This window comes from Mastigoproctus giganteus, chromosome 9, assembly GCF_048544385.1.
Source record: "Mastigoproctus giganteus isolate SK-2022 chromosome 9, ASM4854438v1, whole genome shotgun sequence".
NCBI lineage: Eukaryota > Metazoa > Arthropoda > Arachnida > Uropygi > Thelyphonidae > Mastigoproctus > Mastigoproctus giganteus.
Window position 1 is genome coordinate 60,733,771 of NC_143583.1, and position 16,186 is coordinate 60,749,956.

The 16,186-nt window shown below is 37.5% G+C and overlaps 1 protein-coding gene across 1 annotated transcript in view; it reads right to left on the minus strand.

Moving 5' to 3' along the window:
- The window catches only part of LOC150080278 (cytoplasmic dynein 1 intermediate chain-like), a 389,556-nt gene that overhangs the window by 143,353 nt on the left and 230,017 nt on the right, over positions 1-16,186 (minus strand). The window contains 3 exon segments of the mRNA XM_090380674.1: positions 12,466-12,553; positions 12,556-12,618; positions 14,630-14,956. Of these exon segments, the coding sequence (XP_090236800.1) occupies positions 12,466-12,553; positions 12,556-12,618; positions 14,630-14,956 (478 nt within the window).

Below are 16,186 nucleotides of genomic sequence, written 5' to 3' on the forward strand. Positions count from 1 at the left end.
AAATATTTTCTTATTCAACGATTTAAAAACTCAATGGATTCTTCAAATTTACAACAAGGAATGTGAAATCTTTTTTCAATTTCTTATGTGTAATAAAAAAGATCAGTAAATTTCATTTTTTTTATGACCAAAACAGTCACACAGCTTAATGTATACAACCTCAATGTACTTTCTAAAAAGAGAGATCCATATTTCAAAATATTATAATCCATGCAAAAAAAAAAGTAGTGACATTTCTCTATTACAGCACTACATTTGTTAATTACAGATGTATAAGCTGATCATAGAGCAATTATGGAGCAGATCAGAGAGAGAGAGAGAGAGAGAGAGAGAGAGAGAGAGAGAGAGAGAGAGAGAGAGAGAGAGAGAGAGAGAGAGAGAGAGAATGGTCAGTATGTGGGTACAGCTGTAAAAATATACATTTGATAACAGTTGTGAAATTTATCTTGTTGTGTAAAATTAAATCTATTTTTATTTTTGAGCATGTCAATTAGGTTGCTATTTAAGGAAGGAGATTCATTATAAGCCTTTTCTAGTTTTCTTTCACCTTTTCAATAAAACTTTGCTGAACTGAAAGACAAAAAAGATATAAAACTTTGGTAAAATCAATAATAATAATAATAATAATAATAAAAATAATAAGCAGAACCTCCTTGCATTCAGCAAGAGACTACAGCAATACAAAGAGAGTTCCCAGAGGAAAATAAACAACCGAATATTCAACGAGGAGCGGCAAAGAGACTTCTACAGGAGTCTTGGAGAAGATGGAAAAGATGAAAACAGACCACTCAAGCATAATATGACAAAGAGTTCTCGGGCAGCATATGGAGCAGCGAAGTAAGATATAACAAGGATGTACAAGAGATGAGAGAAGGGGATTCAGGAACTCCAACTGGCAAACTGAAGGAATAGATAACGTCCACAACTACTGGTACAAGAAGCTCACTTACACACACACACAAACACCTAGCAGAGCAGTTCACCCAAATGATAAGGCACCGAGACTATCCTGAAGTTTCTCACTCAAGGAATCACATATCCGAAGTCTAAAGACCAAGAAACAAGGAACCCGGCGAAATACAGGCCAATCATCCGTCTCCCAACCATGTAAAAGATCTTGACCAGCTGCATGTTCAAGAACATATCAGACAGCTTGAAGAACCAGAACATAATGGCTGAAAAGCAGAAAGGATGCAAGGAGCCATTAACCATAGATGCTACAGTTATAAAGCAAGCCTACAAGGAGCGCCACAACCTGTACATGTCCTATATCAATTACCACAAGGCTTTTGACTCCTTGCCTCATAGCTGGCTAATAGAGACGCTGAAGATCTACAAATGCAATCTGGCAGTGACAAACTTCCTAGAAGCAACAGGGGCAAAATGGAGTACCACCATTACGGTCAATAACATCACAACCAGACAGATCCCCATCAGGAGAGGAATCTTTCAGGGAGATGCCCTGGGCCCACTTTGTTCTGTCTGGCATTCAACCTGCTATCTACCATGCTCAAGATCAGCAAGTTGTGAAAATAAAATCTGAAAGGAGTAAGGTAAAACCTGTACACCCTCAGCCACCTGATGTACATGGATGACATCATCAAGCTATATACGGCAACGGAGAAGCAACTCCAGCAACTACTCCGGATCACTTAAAAATGCAGCAATGATATCAGGATGGAATTTAGTCAAGACAAATGCAAGACCAATGGATTCGATCTGGGGAAATCAGTCGGTCAAAACTACCAGCTCCAGACTGGTAAAGAGATCGAAGCCATGACAAAGGGAGAGACCTACAAATACCTGGGGATGATGCAGTATCAGCAGTTACAGCACAAGGAACTCAAGGCTTGCCTGACCAGAAAATACCATCAGAGACTCAGAGCCTGCTGAAAGCAAAGCTGAACAGACAGAACACAGTTAGAGAAAAACACCTATGCAGTCCCATTGCTCCTGCTAACATACTCCGTCTGGATCATAGATTGGACTAACATCGAGCTGGAGGATATAATGAAAAAGACAATGATGACCAAGAGCTGCCAACACCATCCGAAGTCAGCCATGAAGAGACTGACAATAGCCTGGAAAGAGGGAGGAAGGGGCCTCATAGACTACATCGAACAACAGAAAACAGCAATAGCTAACTTGAAGGATACTTCCAAAAAAAAAAAAACATAGCAGCACTCTACCGGGCCATATGGAAGAGAGACAAGCAGCATACCCCCACTCAACCTAAGCATGGAGCCCCCTCCTGCCCAGATGGCATAAACGAAGTTAGAAAGATGGGCAAAAAAGATGCTCCATGGTAGACACTACAATGGCCTCCATCAGGATCACATAGATTAAATGGCTTCCAATGAGCAGGATGCTCTTCCTCAAGACTGAATGATTCATGCTCGCTATCCAAGACCAGATAAATCAACACCAGAAACTATAGAAAATACATGGCCAAGGAGCTCAGAGTTTCAGATGTCAACAAAGTCACCTGGCCTCAGAAACAATTCAACACATCACCGCAGGATGCAAGGTGATCACCCAGACTAAGTGCTTCATAGCTTATGGTAAGTTCTCACACTAAAACAGACAGATTGCTACAAAACATCTATTGATTCATCTAATTATTTTCAAAAAAAATTTTCTATTCACAAAAATTTGAAAATTATTCACTGCCAAATGATGAAATTTGTGCTACCTCAGCATTTATAAGAACATTGTTCAGTGAGAACTTGGGCACCATGTAGTCATATGCAGCCATTACCCCAGGGGCTCAACATCTGGTGAGATTGGGCTTGGCACACCCAGGATCCTGAGCTGGATATCATCATTCTTCTCTTTCTTGGTGATTTCTCTCTCTCTCTCTCTCTCTCTCTCTCTCTCTCTCTCTCTCTCTCTCTCTCTCTCTCTCGGTTTTTTTTTTTTTTTTTTTTGGCTAGTGCAGCAAAAGCCTCAGGCTTCCTTGCACCATATAGCTAATGATGATGATAATAATAATAAAGTATTTCCTCACTGATCTTAGCAGTAGAAATGCCTATGACTAATTCAGAATCACCTATCTAGTTTAGTTTGCTATGGTAATCAATTTCCAAAATGGTAGTGGAAGGCTTAAAAACAGTTGATAAAATAAATTTGCACAAAAAAGTTCTTCAACATATCTACAGTAAATGACCTCAGTAGATGGATGTGAGGTATATTAGGACTTTCAAGTGTAGGCAAAACATTTAAAAGAAATAAACTGCTTTATTCAAGCCAGATGAGAGAAACAAACAGACATCCATAGAATTATCAGCTAGCTCTTTAGGAATGCTTTTACCAGAAGTTCGTAATTTAGAAGTTCTTCTTGAAAGCTCCTCTTTGTTCGATGCAATATACTCTTAAAACTAGTGATAAGCTGTTGCATGGTACATTTACTGATTAAGACTTTGCAAGTTATATCTGAAAAAAATGCTACTTGATCTTTAACTAGTTTTTAGAAGTTGAAATAGTAGTAGTAGTAGTAGTAGTAAGAGAGGTATGTGATGCAAGAAAGCATGCGTATGACCTTATATAGCATCAGCCAAAAAAAAAATTTCACACATCCATTCCCTCTAAACGTTTGTCCAGTTCCTCCATGAATTTATTTAAGCTATCAAATTCCACAAAGACAGATGTAAGTTTGTTCCAGCAATTAATCACCTGCTAGCCAAAGGCAAATTTTCGCACATCTATTCTACAACTGCTTTTCCTCAATTTGAATTTATGCTCCCCCCAGCTTTGTAATCTAAGTAAGAGGAAGATTCCCATCAGAATTCAGTGCACAACCCATTCAAGGCCTTATACACGTCAATCAGATCACCTTGCAGGTGGTAGTCTAGAGCTGCTGCAATTTGCAGAACTTAAGTCATTCTTGGTAAGAGGACCCTCTTCGTTCCCCTCACCAATCTTATTGCCCTTCTCTGTACACACTCAAGCAACCCTACACCATTCCTAAAATGATCCACTCTGGCAGCCTGCATTGCTCAGAAAACTTCAAATCTGACCGCACAATTATTCCCAGGTCTTTTTCATTTTGCATTCGCATTTGTCAATGTTAAACTTCAGTTGCCACTTCTCAGCCAATCTGCTCAACTTTTCTGGATCCTGTTGCAGTAGCTCACTGCCATTACTGTTATTAAAAACCCTGCCAACCTTTGTATAAACTGCATACTTGGACATTAAGCCTCATATACCTTCATCGATATCATTGATAAATATACAAAACAACAACAGGCCCAACACCGAACCCTGGGGGACTCCATTAATAACAATAGTCCAAGAAGCGCAGCTTGCATTGATTACCACTCTCTGTCATCTCCCACTCAACCACCCTTTTATCTATTGTAGCAACTTACCCTTAATACCATACTGTTCCAATTTTTATAGTAGTCTTCCATGCACAACAGTATCAAAGGCTTTCCATGAAATCCAACTATATGATATCAAAATTATTTTTTGCATCCAGTTCCTTTGTAACCACATGATAGTATCCAATCAAATTTATCAGACAAGAAGACTTTCTTTTAACAAACCCATGCTGTCTTGATATTACTGCAGTCTTGTCTAGATGATCCTGCAATGTTTCTTTAACCAGTGACTCCATTATTTTCCACAGAATAGAAGTTAAACTAACAGGTCTGTAATTATTCATGTCACTTTTTGATCCCTCTTTGGGGATACACTTGCACTTCTGCAGTCTGTGGGACTTCTCTTGAATATGAATGTACTGTTAATTGAATGTCAAATGACTAAATACACTGTTTACGTGGTTGGTGGTAAGAGAAGAAAGTTCAGTTATTCGATGTAAAAGAAGAATCAGTGCTGAATCCACGGATGCTCTCATAATTATGGTTAGGGTTTGCTTACTTCCTTTGCCACCTCCTTTAATATAACTGGATAGATCCCAAATACCCCAGGTGCCTTTCCTCTGTTTAACTTCAACAATTTCTCCTCCACTTTACTGTCAGTTATTACAAATTCATTAAGCTCCCTGTTATAGTTTAATAAGCTTCTGTCCTTCACTTCCCTAAAGAATTCTTCACGTGTGATTGTAGATGCAAAATACTCAATCAGCTCGTCAACTATGTGAGAAGGATCATTGACAGTCAAACCATCGATATCAAGTGGACCAATCTGATTCATCCCCTTCCTTCCTTCTAGAGTTTATATATGTAAAGTAGTCCTTGATGTTTTTCTTAGCATCTTTTGCCAAAGATTTCTTGTAATCTGCCTTCGCTTGCCTAATCTCCTTTGTGACTTCATTACAGACTAGCTTATATTTGCCATAGGCTTATGTGTAATAAATTATCAGGCAACAGCCTGATAATTTATTACACATAAGCCTGATAATTTATTACACATAAATTATCAGGCAACAGCCTGATAATTTATATGCATCCCATGCATTTTTCTTCTCAGATGAACTAATGGGACTCATCTCATTAGTTCATCTGACATTCATTTAGGCCTAAACCTTGAACAATATACCTTAATCAGTATGAAAAGGCTAGTAGCTTCCATGATTAATTCCTTGAATGCTTCCCATTTAGAATTTGTTGTTGGTTTTTTTTTTTTTTTTTTTTTGATTTGGTAGTTGTTGGCGCATCAGCTTCTGTGGCCATATTGCACCTCCCAAGGTTTTTTCAGTACTTTGATCCAAGCCCGAGGCGGGAATCGAACCCGCGACCTTTGGGTTGCCGGGCAGGTACTTTACCCACTCGGCTAGCCCGGTCGGCTTGTTGTTGGTAACATCATCAGTGGGTCCCACTGTAATCACCTTTGCCAAAGCAAAAACCCTTCCCTTTACCCCTGATGGTAATTATATCTTTAAGTAAATCCCACATTAGCACATTGTGACCACCGCCACCTAGTGGTTCCTTTATCTGCAAATTCTTAATGCATGAATAATCACTGCTGATAACCAGATCAAGAGTAATACCCTCTCTGTTTCCCTCTCGAACATGCTGCTGCTGCAGAAAACAATCATCCAATAAATCCACAAAATCTTGCTAGTGTGCGAGTGACCAAACCACAAGTTCTAGTCAATATCTGGGAAGTTAAAATCCCCCGTTATAATACAATCTGATTTACTAGCCCATTCTATTTCTCTGTACAATTGTTCGTTGTACTCATTGGAGTCATTAGACCTATAACACACTCCTTCTCTCATTTTTGCTTTCCCAGTGCTTAAGTCACACCAAACTGACTCAACATTGCACTGTCCATCTACGTCAACCTGGATGCACTTCTTTAGATTTTGTTTTCTTAATTAACAGCATAATCCCTCCTCCCTTCCTATCCTGTCAGCCCTTTCTGTATACATTGTTCTCCCTAAATTCCAAGTCTGCATTCCTTATATCTGTGTGACACAATGTCTCTGATATCCCAACAATATCTGCCTTTGGTGTCTTGACCAGCAATTTAAATTCATTAAATTTATTTACTATACTTCTAGCATTGGTGCACATGCAAGTGTGCAACTTGGAAACCCCAATTCTAATAGAAGCAGCGCAAGATTCACTTACATCTCTGCCTGCAGTTACTGTTTATCTTTTAGTCTGTGAATCCCCCAAGCTAGCAGTTTTCCGACCTACCTAATCGTGCCTCAATAGCATCAGCAAATATTCTTGCACCCCTTCTATTTAAATGTATCCCATCCCTGTAGAAGCAGTCTCTTCTGTTAAAAAGCACAGACCATGCCAAGAAAAATTCTACCCCATGAGCCTTGCACAATCTTTCCAAGGCTGAACTGATTGACAAAGGCTCTCATCATGTACTCTCTCCTATCGTGTCTGGGAATATGTATGTACTATTGTAATCATAGGTATGTCACTTGTGATCTAATGGGTACACAGAGAGATATTTCAAATTACATACGAGAAAGAAAAGAAGTGGTTGTGGAATTAATTAATGCTGAATTGGCAGGACTGCTGGATGCAGTCAGAAAAGGGGATGGTTACTCAAATTTTTCGAGATGTTAATGAACTTCCATATCTGATTTCTAAATTGTTTGTGCGCAGTCATCATTCCATGTTTCTATTAACATGACATGGCTATTTGGCATAACGAATATGAAAATCATGGCATCGGCTGGCAGAAAATTCTAGTCTAAACAGGTTGAATGAGGGACAAGAGGATATAATGGTTAAAACACAACAGGTTTTGCACAAGACATTTTCAAGAGAAGAGGGATACTGCCAATATAAGGAGGAAATGAAGACATCTTCTTAGAGCAAAGACATAATGGAGTTGACATATATTCTGAATGGAATGAATAATAGTGCAAAAAGCAAGCACTTCTTGTGTGGTAAATGTTCTGATGTTATGGTGGGTTCCTTATCCTGCACTACACCATATCAACACAGGACCTCTGACAAGAAGGGAGAAGGAATAGTCCATAACACAGGGATGCCAAAAACAAATTCATCTGAGGCTTGAAAGATAGAGGGGGAAAAAATGAAGGGATCTACTACAGGGAGGAAGGTGCAGCAAAGAACCATGGGAAATGACAAGTTGATTTGGAGCACTGTGAGGCTGAGGCAAGTTGGTTATTGTGTAAATACTAAGTATGGTTTTCCTAATTTTGTATAAGGAAGGAAAATTAATATGCAGGCTCTTGTGTGTTGCATACTGCTGCTTTCTGTTTTTCTCCTAGCTGAATTCAATTTATGCTCAGAACAGAATAATCTTCATGAATAAGTTTGAGACAAGCATGAAACTTAGCCCACATCATGTGGATGTGGACTAACCTTCTGTCTTCTTTATATACACATATGATGCTGAGGTTTGAACGATGGAGAGTCATTTGAAGCTAGGCAGATCACAGTAAATGATTAGTTGATTTGAAGCATTGTGAGGGCTATCAGATTAATGTGGAAATGAAAGATCTGGATCCTAATGGTGAAATCTGAATAACATAACTGAAATTGCACTTAACAGGTTAGGGCTCCTTGTGCTATGTAATCTGTGAATGCTTTATTTGTGCTACATGGAAATTGATGCAGATGAACTTGATGATCAGTATGGCTGACCTACAAATCCCAGAGATGGTAAGGCTCTTGGTATCCTACCATCTTCTACTTCTATCTTGAGTTGACTTTCAACTTCTATCTTGAATTGAGACCTTGAGCTTCTGTTCCAATCTTGTACCAATGTGACTCTCAGATTCTGTTCAAACTACTTACACACCTCTACAACATCAGATGGGAATTTGTTCAAACAATTGATTCCCCTCTTCCAAGCCGAAACAAAATTTCTGCATCTCTACCCTCCAACCATCTTTCGTCAGTTTAAATTTATGCCCCCCAACCATGTGTGTAATCTAAGCAAGGGAAAGGATTCCATCACTGAGTTTACTCAAGCCATTCAAAGCATTAAACACCAAAAGCAGATCTTCTCACAGATGCCTAGACTACAAGTGCTGCAGTTAAAACTGCTTTGATGCAGAGGTAAGGCTATTTATTTTTATTTCTCTTGTGGGTGGGTTGTCACTCGGAATTAAATTCAAGCTGCAAAAGTCTTATCTGCTGCTAGAAAGGAAGAAATTTCATCTCTCTGGAACTGCTGTTGGGCCCAGTTATTCTTATTATACATTTGGTAAACCATGAAAATGCTTCACAACAAGTTTCTTATGTATGCACTTTGAATTAGTAATGCTTCCCAAGAAAAAAGTCCACTGTTACTATTCAGTTGAGCACCACCATACAGATGACAGTTTCGATGATGGTTGTTTCCTCATCAGGAAGGCGCCCAGAGTATAACAGCTAATAACCTAGTCGTGAATTATCTACACAATATCAGATATACCAAAAGATATAAATTTTGGGCTGTGTAATTTATGGCTTAATATGGTACATCAAAACCTTGCTATAATGGACTTATGGGGTAAAGCTTGTCTGAAAAATCCAATTGTTCATTAGACTTGAAAGAATACTGTAATACCTTAGGTAACATGGTTTTGATTAGTGTGGTTTTTGCTACAACGCAATTTATAATTTTAAAACAAAAACAAAACGGTTTATGATTTTAAAACAAATCTGAATGTCAAAATCAGTTGTATGCCGTAACTGTTACATTTCCACATGCAACAACGCTGTGTGCGGCAAGGTCCTGCACAGTTCATACTTCAGTGTTGTATTAGCATAGTTGGAGGACAGTTGTGTTTGCTCTTTATCGTCTCAGTTGCTCGCGGTTGTATTGACTCTATCTTGTAGTTTGCATTGTGAAAATTATTTTATTAATACAGTAATTATGAGTGAAAAAAGGAAAAGCCAACAAGATAGTGCATCAAACAAACGTAAATGGTTAACACTAGAACAAAAACTTGAAATTACAAAGAGTCACGAAGATGGTGCATCATTTGCTAAAATAGCATGTGATAAAGGAATGAAAGAGTCGTCAGTTAGAACTGTAATTAAAAACAAATGAATATTAAAGAACAGGGAATAGCCACTTCATCATATATGACAAAAGTGACTTTTAAACAAAGAACTTCTACTATGGATCGTATGGAACGTCTTTTAATGAATTGGATCGAAGACTGCAACCAAAATAGGATCCCTTTAAGTCAAATAACCATTCAAGCCAAAGCAGCAAACTTATGGAAAGTGATAAAAGAAAACGAAAAAGATGGAGATTGTATTACTGAAATATTTCTTGCAAGTCGTGGATGGTTTTATAACTTTAAAAAACAACTGGGACTTCACAATGTTCGAATTGCAGGCAAAAGTGTGAGTGCAGACAATGACGCTGCTGCAAAATTCCCCAGTGAGTTAAAAGAAATTGTTGAAAAAGGCAGCTACAAGGATGAGCAAATATTCAACGTAGATGAAACAGGGTTATTCTGGAAGAAAATGCCTTCGAGAACTTATTTAGCAGCAAATGAGAAGTCACAGAAAGGATATAAATCTTCAAAAGACCAGCTAGCACTATCATTAGGAACAATTGCATGCGGTGATTGTAAATTAAAGCCTCTGCTTGTTTACCGTGCTGAAAATCCACGAGTTCTCCAGGGATATGCAAAAGTGATGTGATCTGGTTGATCACCTCACTTTTGCAATTGAGGTGATCTGATTGAGGTTTATAAAGCCTTAAATGGTTTGAGCATGCTCAATGCTGATGGGATTCTTCCTCTTGCTCAGAATAATCACCTGAGAGGGCATAAATTCAAATTGAGGAAAGAGAGTTATAGGATAGATGTGTGGAAGTTTGCCTTTAGCCAGCACGTGGTTGACTGCTGGAACAAACTTACATCTGTCATTGTAGAAGTTTATAGCTTAAATAGATTCAAGGCAGAACTAGACAAACATTTGGCACAAGTGGATGGGTGAAATAAGGGTTTTTTTTTTTTTTTTTGGCTGATGCTACATAAGCTTACTTTCTTGCATTATGTGCCCTTGCTAATGCTAAAAAGCAAATCTACCTGTTATATAGCAAAACAAAAAAAGCGGGTAACGCGTGCACTGTTTGAAGATTGGTTCACAACTTATTTTTGTCCTACAGTCAAACATTATTACTAACAGATTTTAAAATTTTACTCTTATTAGACAATGCCCCTTCTCATTCCAGTTTCATTGGCGACATGAATGAAAATGTTAAAATTGTTTTCCTAGCACCCATGACATCATTATTGCAGCCAATGGACCAAGGAGCCATTGCTGTGTTTAAGGCCTATTATTTGAGAGGAACTTTTCTCAAGCTATAAGGGCTACGACAGGAAATGGTGCAATAACCTTGACAGAATTTTGTAAGAATTACAGTATCAAAAATGCTATTTAAAATATTGGTGACTCATGGCATGAAGTAACGGCAAGAAATATGCTGTATGGCACCTTGCTTTACCACACTGAGCTAACGATTCTACAGAATTTGAAATGCAAATTAATAACATTTCCAAAAATGTCACTCAGCTTAGAAATGATCTCGGATTTGAGAATTTAAATGCCACAGATATACGCCAATATGTGGAATCGTATTCACAAGAGCTTGATGATGAAACTCTTCTGCAAACTGAGGACCAGCAAGCATATGAAGAAGAAGAAGAAGAAGAAGAAGAAGAAGAAGAAGAAGAAGAAAAAAAATGAAAGTGTCCAGGTGTCTACAAGGAAATTTTCATTAAATGATCTTTTGATGTTTCTCAGGAAGGTTGAAGATGTTTCTGATTTTCTTATGAATGCTGATCCTAGCATCGAACGAAGCTCTAGAGTTCGACATGCTATAGAAAATGCAGTTTGTTGTTATAGAGACATGCATAGTGAGAAACAGAAGAAAAAGTGTGTACAAACTTCACTGTTGAACTTTTTTTAAAAACAATAAAAAATTGTGGTGAAGGTAAAGAAAGCCCACAAAAGCTCAATAAATTTACCGGTAAAAGTACTTTGCCGTAACGGCACTTGTATTGGTGCTCGCTTGGTAAACATTTTTGCATGCTTCTTGTGCAGGCTTTCTCTACCTTAGTCAAAATTGTTTCTGGCTTTCAGTAATAAACATTTCTAAAAATACATGGTTTTAATTTTTGGTGCCAATAATAAATAACTGATTGCCGGTAAGGCATTACAGTGTAATTAAAGGCCAGCAAGGCGTACGTTTGGAAAAAAAAAAAAAAAAAAAAACAATAATCCATTGTAGGTAATAATGTATTGATTACTGTGGTTTTCTATAGTGCGGTACTTCCTTGGAACCAATTAACCACATTATACAAGGTATTACAACAGTACTTATATTTCGTCATTGTTGCCAGAATGTCATAGAAAATTGTTTTATGAAATAAAAAACATTATACAATGTAAGGCTGTGTTTTACTGCATTTACCAGTTGAGGAAACAACATCAATTTTTTTTTTTTTTGGTGCCATATAGCAGTTGAAACTCTGAAGCTTGTTCGAAGTGTGAGGAGCTTAGAAGTACAGTTTTTGTAGGTTCAGTAACACCCTAATGATCTTGCTTAGCTAATAGAAGTGATGAAGATAATCCTGGTTCCCTTGCACTCTATACAATGTGAATTGGGAAAGGATGCAAGAATCGTGAAGTTGGTTGTGTTTAATAAATGATAGTACAATAAGGTCATGAAAATCTGTAATGTGGTTGGAATTAATTTGATTTTAATCCTCTTGAGTGTTCCTTGACATTAAGAATTTCTGTGATCTTTTAAATTTAAATTTTATTAAAAAGGGTTAGAAGGAGAAGAAGGGAATACAGAAGAGATCGAGAAATAAGGAGGCCTGTGGTGACAGATATTTCTGATTTCTGCTGATCTAATGCAATGTGATGGGCTTGATTTATATGCTAAAAGCTTTAAATGATTCTATCTTCCTGAGATGATGAATGCTAAACTATAATGCTCCTTAGATATTACTAGAATTGGTATGGTTCTAATGTTCTGTAAAATAAGCCTTAAAATCAGTGCAAATGATTGTGATATTTAAGTATTAAAGACATAAAAAAATTATAAACTTACCCTTCCTGATCCTCTCCTTTTCCTGTATAATCTACACAAACATCGACATCTTCATATAACGCTCTTTCTATAATGCGAGTAGCACGATCAAAAAAATATGGAAATCTTCTCTCATCATTATTTGTTGTTTCTCTTCTTCACTTAAATCTTGACCTAAAAAGTAAATAAACAAAAAATAAATAAAAATCCATTTGACAAATGAGGGAACTGCTGCTTACCCTGTGCTCCCTCTTAAAAACAAGACTCTGTGCCTGCCCCTGTCCTGACTGTCTTAAAACTGAATAAAGTACATGCTCATTAATTTCATACAGTATTACACAAAATGTGATAGTTAAGTCGCTATAATATAGCTTTTTTTTTTTTTACAAAAACCCCAAACACGACAGATATTAGAACAGTGTTTCCCAACCTTTTTCGAGTCAGACCCCCTTTTATAATAGTCAAGTATAAACCTGTGATCCCCGCCACATTTGCATAAAAAGGCATTTTAATAGGGTAAAGAAAACACATTAAAAATAGATTTTTCAAAATATAATTCTGATTAATATTTAATTAACCTAATATTTAATGCTATGGTTATATTTGCATCTGGGCAACCAGCTTCAAAATTCGTGGCTGAATGTTTGTTAAAGCCAACTTCGTGTCATCCTCAACATTCAGTCTGTTTCTTGCCTTTGTTTTGATATGAAGAAGAGTTGAAAATTCACTCTTGCAGAGATATGTAGAGGCAAATGGAAGTAAAACTTGAAAGGCAAGCATGGTGATTTTTGGATTTGACTGATACAGGGCACACCAGAACTGAGTCAGCAATTTTTCATAAACAAATTACATTCCGAGGAATCGTTCCGCAGATCCAAGAATTCATCCTGTACTTCACCGGGAATGCTGGCTACATTCAAGGAAGCAGAGAATGGGTTTCATGCCAGTGCAGCTTCTTCTTCTGTAAGCTCAGAGAAGTACTGCTGAAATTCCTTTTTCAATGGATTCAAGGTGCCAAGTAATCTCCTCCTTCAGATTACTCTACCACACTGCAGAGTTTTTCAAACATGCCAATGTTTCCAAGATTTACTTTCGGACACCAGTTTTGCAGCTTGGATACAAATGCCTGAAGATTGTCTTCAAAATTGGATAATGTCTGTTTCTTTTCCCTGAAGTTTCAGATTCAGCTTATTTAGCTGGTCTAAAACGTCTACTAAGTAAACAACTCTTTTCTTCCAAGCTTCATCATTAAAGTAAGCCACAAGGTTGTGTTTCCCTTGCACTTCCAGGAACAACTTGATTTCATCTTTCAACTCAAAGACACGATTGACATTTCCTTTCAACAACCAGCATACAGCAGTGTAGAAAAGAAGAACCTCGTGATCAGAATTCATGTCTTTACAGAGTTCTTTAAACAGACAGATGTTGAGGGCTCCAGATTTGATGTAATTCACAATTTTGATCAGAGAACCAAGTACCTCTTGCAGAAGAGCTTTTGGATTTGACTGATACAGGGCACACCAGAACTGAGTCAGCAATTTTTCATAAAACAAATTACATTCCGAGGAATCGTTCCGCAGATCCAAGAATTCATCCTGTACTTCACCGGGAATGCTGGCTACATTCAAGGAAGCAGAGAATGGGTTTCATGCCAGTGCAGCTTCTTCTTCTGTAAGCTCAGAGAAGTACTGCTGAAATTCCTTTTCAATGGATTCAAGGTGCCAAGTAATCTCCTCCTTCAGATTACTCTACCACACTGCAGAGTTTTTCAAACATGCCAATGTTTCCAAGATTTACTTTCGGACACCAGTTTTGCAGCTTGGATACAAATGCCTGAAGATTGTCTTCAAAATTGGATAATGTCTGTTTCTTTTCCCTGAAGTTTCAGATTCAGCTTATTTAGCTGGTCTAAAACGTCTACTAAGTAAACAACTCTTTTCTTCCAAGCTTCATCATTAAAGTAAGCCACAAGGTTGTGTTTCCCTTGCACTTCCAGGAACAACTTGATTTCATCTTTCAACTCAAAGACACGATTGACATTTCCTTTCAACAACCAGCATACAGCAGTGTAGAAAAGAAGAACCTCGTGATCAGAATTCATGTCTTTACAGAGTTCTTTAAACAGACAGATGTTGAGGGCTCCAGATTTGATGTAATTCACAATTTTGATCAGAGAACCAAGTACCTCTTGCAGAAGAGCTTAGGCCAAGAGCATATCGGTGAATCATGCAGTGAATACCCTTTGCTTGGGGAGCATGTTCTTTCACTTTTGTCTGAAAGCCCGACTTTGATGCTAGCATAATTGGTGCTCCATCTGTACAAACCCTACAGATGTTTTTCCACAGTAGTCCTCCAGTTTCAAAAAAGGTATTTATCTTCTCCATAATATCTTCACCTTTTGTAGTAGTTTCAAGTGTGCTACAAAACAGGAACTGTTCTTTGATGTCTGAATGAATATATTTCACGAAGACAAGCGACTGAGAACATGAACTTACATCTGTTGATTCATCAACTTGAAAAGAAAACAATGGAGAAACTTTGATTTCATTCAAAACCTGCTCTTTCAAGTCTACAGACATATCTGAAATTCACCTCTGAATAGTGTTATTGGACATAGATATTTGTCGCATCTTTATCTCGCTGGCTTCCTCAAGAATTAACTTCACCATCTTCAACATGCAGGGTTTGATGACCGTTTCTCCAATCGTGTAAGGTTTTTTTTTTTGTTTGGCAATTTCCAATACAACTTCATACGAGCTTGCATTGCTGCTGTGCTCTGTTGCTGAAAACTTCCTGTAGGATCAAGTCTCTGACATCTGGGACCAGTTTCATAGTGTCAAAAGAACTCCAAATCCTTTTTAGTATGTTCTGAATGTTTTGTTTCTAAGTGATACTTCAGTTTTTAAGGTTTCATAGATTCAGAACCGAGAATGACATTGCACAAAATGCATTGTGGCTTCTCTATGCCATTGCTGATCAAGGTGGTAAAGCCAAATTTTAGACAGTCTTCTGAATATTTATGTTTTTTCTCCATGGGTACGGATTTAGCATGGACAGCATGGACTGATGACGACCTACTGACACTCTTTAGACTTAAGAAAGTGCAAGCAGCAGCTAACCTGTGCTCGACAGCGAGTGGCTGGTTTCTATCATGGTGCCAACTAAAGGTGGTTGACTTTTGGTGAACTAAGCTCATGCCAGTTTGCATTAGAAGGCCCATCGCGAACATTACTGAATTACATCATTGCAAACATGGCGGCGTCAGCAAAACATACGGGGTGATCTTTAACTGCATTAACAGAGCAAATCACCTTTATTCGACAGTCCGTATTCAACAGTCTGTTATTCACACATCCAGATACTGATTAAAAATGAATTTTGCATCATAGTGAATATTTTTTTCAGTTTACTATTTGTAATATAGAATATTATTCTAATGATAACACTGCATTTGTATATTTTATTTTTAGGGAGTGAATTGAGGTCTGCTGAGGCGGAAATTTGAAAAAAATATTAAAGGCCCGCCATAGCAAATAATTAAAATAATATAAAATGTTTAATATGTATGAAAACAGCGGGCTTTTAATACTTTTTAAGTATCTGCTGTGGTGGACCTTAAGTCACTTCCTTTCATTTATCAAAAATCAGTGTTACAACCACTAGTAGAATATTGCGGAATAGCCATATGCCATATTGAAATAAATAAGTATTGAAAACCTTAGTGGCGAAATTTCCTATAAAA